General features: G+C 37.3%; 1 protein-coding gene across 1 annotated transcript; it reads right to left on the bottom strand.

Annotated features, from left to right (window-relative positions):
- Nucleotides 1–1,659: 1,659 nt before the first annotated feature.
- On the bottom strand, nt 1,660–6,374 carry LOC122971378 (stonustoxin subunit beta-like). Its single transcript, XM_044337998.1, has 3 exons — nt 6,278–6,374; nt 2,491–3,960; nt 1,660–2,199 (listed from the first exon to the last, which is right to left on the bottom strand). The coding sequence occupies exons 1-3, from the start codon at nt 6,366–6,368 to the stop codon at nt 1,661–1,663; spliced, it is 2,100 nt and encodes a 699-aa protein (XP_044193933.1). The 5' UTR covers nt 6,369–6,374; the 3' UTR covers nt 1,660.
- Nucleotides 6,375–8,555: the final 2,181 nt, after the last annotated feature.

Raw genomic sequence — 8,555 nt, 5'->3', positions numbered from 1 at the left:
ATCACGAGGACTAGAACATGTTTCATGTCATCCAGGAGAAAATTCTGATGTTTCTCACAGTCTTGCTGAGTTATTGAACACACCATCCTCTTGAAAATCAGTCAGCGTAATTGATATTCACTTTCAAGACATAATTTAGTTATTTATAACTCCCGTCACAGTTCAGTTTGTCATCCATCTGAAGCAGCTCAGAATCAGACAGATGATATCAAACTCTTTGCAGATCTCAGCTTGTTTTTTAGCTCCTGGAATTTAACAGAAGACTTCAAAATTCAAACTTTATTCATTAAGACTATTTTAAGATGAAGCTGATGAATCTTCTGTTTGAACACCTATGGGCAAAGGTGCCTGGTCATGTATTAAAATGGGGGATCAAACTTGGTTTAATTGTAATTTAAAACAAATTTCCTGCATTTCTACACTAGCTGACCTCTTGGATTATGTCAAGAAACGGCCACCTGCACTAGTCTAGATTAGTTAGATTGACGGTGCTGTGAAAACTAGGAATGCAACATGAACAATATATAATTGGGTGGATCCGGACAGGAAATGATTATTAGAAGAATGGCTATTTCATATTTGACATTATATTCATGAAACATTGTGTAGCCCAAATGAGGGAATATATCTTTTGGAAGAATGCTGTTCATCCCTCCAGAGGAGTTCAGAGACTGTAGGATCAATAACAAGGCTGAGGAACACCAGTCTTCATAAAGATATTCCCTCATGTGGTGCTTTGATGATGGTGGTGGAGAGTGCTGTCTAACATTTAAGTCCTAAATCTCTCATAGGTGTTCAGCTGGGTTGAGATCTGGTGACTGTGAAGGTCATAACATATGATTCACATCATTTTTATACTCATCAAACCATTCATTGACCCCTCGTGCCCTGTGAATGGAGGCATTGTCATCCTGGAAGAGACCACTCCCATCAGGATAGAAATGTTTCATTAGGATAAAGGTGATCACTAAGAACTACTTTGTGTTGATTTGCAGTGACCCTTCCCTCTAAGGGGACAAGTGGACCCAAACCATGCCAGCAAAATGCCCCCCACAGCATAACAGAGCCACCAGATCCCCTCACTGTAGGGGTCAAGCATTCAGACATGGACCAGTTCTTCCTTTAATTTGTCACCCAGCTGTATATATATATTCATATCCCCTTTTGTCAAAAATATTTTATTTTTTTCATTTATTTGCCCTTTGGTAAAAGGTCAAGAACTGATTGCACAGCATTATTAACCTCGGCTTTAGAATTATTGGAAAGTTTACAGTACCAGTCAAAAGTTTGGACACACCTTGTGTCCAAGCTGTATTTATTCTTACTTATTTACTTGGCTGAACAGCAGGTTTTGCATCAAAATCAACATGGATGAAGATAATGTATATGACATCATATATATATGTATATGACAAATGACAATAAAATAGGGATTTATAATGGTGTAAAACACAGATAAGTAATACAGAAACAGAATGGTTCTCCCCATGATTTAGGATAAATAGATTCAGAATCCTTAGCACTTTTTAATAACTGTACTTACAATTTTGTGTTACTATTTTAAAAGATTGTGCATGTGCAAAAGCCTTAGGAAGAAAAATAAGTCAATATACTGGAGCTACAAACTGTCTCCAAATGTGTGTGTTCTTACTGCTCCGATTTAAAATGGACACAGGAAGACATAATTTGATTTCACCATGGCACAGATAGCCGGATAAACTGGCTCAGTGAATTTGGTGTTGAAGGTGTAGAGGTGTGTCAGTGTGTTATAGGAGACTCTGTAGAAGGACAAAGTACCAGCAGGCCAGTCCAGATACACTCCAACTCGGCTGCAATCAGTTGCAGGAAGAGGACCGCAATGCCTTTGACGATCATGCCATGCTTGAAGCCCACCTTTGTTGCCAAAGTACCAGGATTTGGCATTCTGTCCAAGCATGCTCAGTAATCTGTCTCCTTTCCTGTCTATTCCCTCGTATGTAAGAGCTACACCAACCTCACCACAGTCACCATTACCCCACTCTACCTCCCAGTAATGGCGCCCAGTTAGCTTCTCATTGCACAATACCTGGAAATGTGTCTCAAACCTCTCTGTGTGATCAGGATATGCCTGAAATGCTCCACATGTCACCTTTTTGTTTTCATCAGACAGAGTGAGGTTGTTGTTTGCTGTGTTTGGGTTCAGGGTGAGATCACAGGCATCTAATGGAGAGACCAAAACACAATCTGTTATTGGCCGCCATCCTCATCATCACACTGTAATTTACAACACCGCACATACATATAATATTATGTTATTATGGGCTTTCCATGACATACTTATATACAAATCTGCTGTAATCATGGATTAATCACATTTATAATATGAAGTACTGTGTTTGGTTATAAGCCAACAACAATTCATGCATGTCCTCACATCTTGTTTCTAAGTAATGGTCAAAATGGAGTGTGTGACTGTTAGATGCCCATGAAAACACATGAAAAATGACTTACACCATATTAAATCTCTTCTGTCATGTACAGTCCTCACATCAGGGACATCAGGCTTTGTAAAATCATCAGTAACCAGACTGCCCTCCTTGTAATGGTAGATGGTTGCACTTGTGTATTCCTTATTTTCTAAGGCTGCTACCAGGAAACGGAATTGCTTGCTGTCCTTCAGGCCTTTGGCAACATCATGGAAATCTTTGGCTTTCTCTCTCATTTTGGTTAACACTTCATCTGAAATGTACCCGTAGTCTTCATCAGTACTTCCCTCTTCAGGTGAATCCAAGTATTTGGTCATCGCATCAAGGCAGGGGTCAGTACTTCCCAGAGAGGTGAAAACAAAGCACAGAGCATCTTCTACACCCGCAGTAAGAACCTCTCTCTCCAACTCTGCCTTACTTTGGACAATCTTTGCATCGGTACTGTTGATGATATCTACACAGTACCTGATAACATTGATCTCTCTCTCTTGATGATCCATCCACTTGTTTAGATTCTCCTGACTGAATGGTGACTTGTCTCTGTCTTCAAAGAGTTTTTCCAATGTTCTTGTAGCTTTTTCACCTGCACGGATGGAGGGCAGTCTCTTCTTAATTTGTTGTTGAAGTGTAGATGTGTAACAATTACACAGGTCTTGGAACCGTCTCAACTTTTTGCAAATTTGTGGGAATTTCTTGACTATTTCATCTGACAGAGAATCATTGCATCTCATTTCCAGTTGCCTTAAATCTTCTAGAGCTTCTTCAATTTTCCTCACTAGTCCAATGTGGATCTCATTTTTCAGCTGTGCAGCTCCGGAGTCAAATTTTTCTAGCGGCATCAGCCAGACCTTCAATGGAGCAGCATTCTCTCCCTTTTTTCCCAGTAGCTTTGGAAGTTCTTTGCAGGTCCTCACTGCTTCATGAAATGTTGTAGGGTTGCTTTCAAGGAGGAGGTCGCCATAGAATTTGCAGGAGAAAGATATTGTCAGGTCCTTTTCGTAGTCGGTGAGATGGATTCCAGCTTTCCCCTCAATATCCAATGATTGAATCTTCTTGATCACAGCTTCCATGCCGCCCTGGATGTCTTGAACTTTGCTATCTTCTAACTTCTCACTGTCAAATACAAAGAAAGCATTTGCTCCATATTGGATGCCTGTGACCACATGTGTTGCCGAGCTCTTCTTAATAACATCTGTTTGTTGCATGTTATGTGTTCCAAGTTCAGTCATCGACAACTGTTTGAAGTGGGTGGTAGCTTTGTACTGAAGTGTCACTCTGCTCTGATTCTTGAATTTCTTCTGATCATTCAGGTACTTGGCAGATCCTCCAACTTCAATCAGTCCACTCAGGAAACTGGCCTTCAGAGAAGCTTCAACGTCCAGCAGAGAAGACTTGGAATCAATGGTGTCAGCTGCCATAATCTGCATCTCACAGCTGGGTTTAGGGGTTTCAGTTGTGTTCTCTTCTAGAGTTGTTTTATCCCACAAAGAGAAACCTACATAAAGTAAACATCAATCATGTATTAAAGCAGAAAAAAAAACATTTTGTCAACTTTTAACTAGAGCTAATATGGATCTTTCAAGAAATGTGGGAGACTGGAACAACAAGTATATTCCAGACTTCAGTCTCCAATCAGAATCCACTAATTTTAAAGAAACTTTCTCACTGGGTGCACATGCTAATAAACTCAAAAACAAAAATGATATGCTGATAGTTGATTCTTAGTGACTTTTAAATTTATATTTCTAAAAATATATTTTTTTCATGGTTATGCAACTGTGTCTTTGTGGTTCTTGTGTATGGATCAAATAATGACAAATTACCTGAAATTAAGACTGCGGCCTATCACACATTGTCACAGCTCATCGCTGTGATTACCAAGACACAAATGTGCCAAAAGTTGGTGGGCATTCCTAGGGAAGCCCAGTATTAATGTTAAATGGTCATGATGGCTTTAACACATTGCTGTAATGGAAATGGTGCATTTTCATGGAAGCAAATAAATGCCATACAAATCTGAATACATATTAGTGAAATGTAATCATGTCTGGCTTCTTAATGTTGAAATTTGTATAACGTTGAATTCACACACTGAAATATTTCACTTTAAAACCATCTATCTGATGTTTTCTAGTATCGTTGTCACTATTAAGTTGCGGCAAATTTTGGTATTTTAAACAGGGGTGGACCAGGGATTGAGCCTTGTGGAACCCCACAGGTCACAGTGACTTTATCAGATGCAAAGTTTTCAATGTAGACAAAGAAATGCCTGTCTTGCAGGTAGGTTCTGAACCAATTTAGAACAGAACAGAACAATCCCACCAAGTTTTGTAGTCTGTCTAGCAAAATCCCATGATCCACATTGTTAAATGCGGCACTGAGATCTAAGAGTACGAGGATTGAGAGTTTACCGGAGTTTGTGTGGATATCATTTACAACTTTAACAAGGGTTTCTGTGCTGTGGTGGAATCTAAAACCAGACTGAAAAACATCAAACAGGTGATTTGTTGTTTGGTAGCTATTCAGTTTATTATACACAGTTTTTTCAAGGATCTTACTGAGAAACAGGAGATTTGAGATTGGTCTGTAGTTACCCATGTCTGAGGGATCTAGGGTGTTCGTTTTAGCAATGGTTTTATGACAGCAGTTTTAGGAACACTTGGGAGAATACAGGACTGGAGGGAGCAGTTGGCACTTTGTAGTATCTCCTTATTTAAACAGTTAAAAACGGTTTTAAAAAAGGTTGCAGGAAGTTGGTCCAGACAGCAGGTGGAGGACTTGAGCTTCAGCGGAACATCGTACAGTGCTGTGGAGCCCACAGGAGCAAAATATAACATATCTATCTAACATATTTATATAGTGCCAAATCATAACAAAAGTTATCTCAGTGCACTTTCATAGTAGAGAATAGGTCAGGGGTGGGTCGAAGATGATGGATTAATGAGCCAAACAACAGTGGAGAACAGCACCTTTTATTATAATTTAATATTAGTTTATTATTTATGCTAAAAAAAAAGGTTGGTCTAAAAAAATGATAGTCTTGTTATAATTGATGAGGCAGCCTTTGCATATGTCATAGTGGATTTGGAACTTGGATTTTCACCATTCACACTCTGCCTGTCTACTTTGGCTTTTTACAAAATTATTATTTGTCCAAGGAGCTTTTTGTTGTCCAGGGATTTTTTTGTTTTCAAGGGTGCAATGTTGTCAATAAGATTTTTTACCTTTGAATTGAAGTTGTTGGACAGAACGTCTGGAGATATTTAAGTGGACAGTACCAGATTGGACATGGAGATGGTAAAGGCTTCGGTAGTGTCAATACCACTATAGCGTTTTTTCAGTTTTCGTCCTTGTTAATTTTTTGCAAAGAAGGCAAGAATCATGGTCTTTTGGATATCGATATGAATATTAAAGTCCCCTGAAATGATGATATAAACAGAGTCTGTGGAAATTTTGGGCAACAGCTCAAAAAACTCTTAAAGGAAACCATTTTTTTTTCTTCTTTTTCTAGTCCCAACCATTTTTTTCTAGCCCTAACCATAACCCTAACCCATTTTTACATTTGTAACGTCACATTCAGCACTTTTGACATTTTTACTGCATTTTAGTGTTTTAACCCAAACCATGATCTTTCCCTAAATCTAAACCTTTTTGTGCCCAAACCTAAATAAACCTAATAAACCTTCTAATCTTATGGGCAGCACTAAAACCAAATCTGTATTCTGGTTAATAAATTTGATCATTTTTCTGCCCCATAAAATGATTTGAGATCTGAAACAGGCAGAGTAAGTAATGTCTACATCAAGCTCTACCTGGGATCAGTTCATCTTTGCGGGCATCATAGAGCATCCCTAAGGTGAAAGGTCGACCCAGCGCAGCTACTTCTTTCGTATCTGAAGACATTTCTCCAACCTGTTGAGGAACACGACACGACACAGATCAAACCAAACCCACAACATCTTCAACATTTGATCAAAGTGTCTGATAGTGCCTCACAGACAGTGGTGGAAGAAGTACTCAGGTCCTTTACATAAGTAAAAGTACCAATAGAGCAATGTAAAAATACTCCATTACTAGTATGAAAAATCCCACTTAAAGTACATAAGTATTATGAGCTTGATGTAGTTAAAGTATTGCAGTAAAAGTACATAAGTATTATGAGCTTGATGTAGTTAAAGTATTGCAGTAAAAGTACATAAGTATTATGAGCTTGATGTAGTTAAAGTATTGCAGTAAAAGTACATAAGTATTATGAGCTTGATGTAGTTAAAGTATTGCAGTAAAAGTAGTGGTTTGGTCCCTCTGACTGATATATTATTATATATGACATCATTAGATTATTAATAGTGAAGCATCAGTGTTAGAGCAGCATGTTACTGTTGTAGCTGCTGGAGGTGGAGCTAGTTTACACTACTTTATATACAGTTAGCTAGTTTAGTCCAGTGGTTCCCAACCTAGGGGTCGGGCCCCTCCAAAGGGTCAGCAGATAAATCTGAGGGGTGGTGAGATGATTAATGGGAGAGGAAAGAAGAAAAAACAAAGTTCTGATACACAAATCTGTTTTCAGTTTTTGGACTTTTTCTCTAATCTTTGATTTTTGCTGAAATATTGGATCATTTGAACATTTATTGAAATGAAAGCATGTGAGAAGTTTAGAGGGAAAAATCACTATTTGGTGGAGCTGTTAACAACTCATAGACATGTGAAATGTGACCCCGACTACACACTGCTTTTTGTAAGACGTCAAAAGACAAAAAGGTTGGAAACCACTGGTTTCATCTTTAACAATGTGTTGTATTTTAAAAGCTTGTTATATTATCCATTGTGTCAAATCTTCATCTGAAAAGTAAATGATAATGATTATAAACTTTATTTATGTAGCACTTTCTTAACAATGTTACAAAGTGCTTCACAAAAAGATAAAATACAATAAAATAATAAATAAAATACAATACAATTTACTAAAAGCTTTTTAAAGCTTTATATTACAACTATAACAAAATATAGGATTAAAGAATACATAGCAAATAGATAGACAGCACAGAAATTTCATACAAAGGCTCATACTCGATCTTAGTAAGACGACATACACACTAAACTATTAAAACTAGTCTGACATTCAGTTGCATGAGGTTTACTTCCTTATAATATTGGGAACTGGGTATTTAGCATGTTAATTTTTACCCGTCAAGTTTTGAAATAAACTGACATAAAACAGAGATTCTTGTAGTTGTGGATAACTGATGAAACCCTTTTTGAGTTGTGGCACAATCTGTTGTGCTTCAAACAAGTCCTAAATCATCCATAGGTGAGCCTCAATCTCAATAAGTTTAAATTTTGACTCATCATAGACCACACTCCCTGGTTTTAAAAATGTTTCCAAATTAAAATATGAAGAAAAGATATTTTCACCCTGTTTGTTCTTACCTGGTGTAGTCGTGTAGATCAGAGTCTTCTTCACTTCTAATTGGAGCTTCCAGTCTGATGGTCTGTGATACTGTGAACTTACTTATATCCTGTTCTCTGTCCTGCTGTTTCCTCCCCTGACATGCCTCCTTATGTGGCTGCAATCTTATTTTAACTCTGCTGCAGTTTTTTTTTCCCTGTTATCTTACATATAGACCAGTGAAATCTGAAGAAAGATATGTGCAGCCCTTCATTCAAAACTAAACAAGATATGATAAAATCCCTGATATCAGTCAAAAATAATCAAGAAGTTAGTTTTTAAATCAATGATATTGCAAGAATTAATTAAGCACAATTACAACATTTTAAACAAAACTTTCAGTGCTGTGAAAGTTTGTTTCTTTTTATTAATTTGTTCTTTTGCAAAATGATTATAAACAATCTTGAATTTAATCACTATGCTTATGTTTTTGATTTCGAACCGTTTGAACTGATAACTAATATCCACAAATATAACTCTGAAATATTCTATCAGCTTTTGATGGCTAAATAACTATATGTTCACATGAAAATTCGGTAAACTCTCAGCCCATCCTCCCAAGAAAAACAACAGTATAGGTTTGTAACGGGTATAGAATGGACCCAATAACAGCACAAATGACACTGGTATAAATTTTACAGTCT

The sequence above is a fragment of the Thunnus albacares genome, chromosome 20, assembly GCF_914725855.1.
Source record: "Thunnus albacares chromosome 20, fThuAlb1.1, whole genome shotgun sequence".
NCBI lineage: Eukaryota > Metazoa > Chordata > Actinopteri > Scombriformes > Scombridae > Thunnus > Thunnus albacares.
This window is presented reverse-complemented; position numbering and strand designations above follow the sequence as displayed.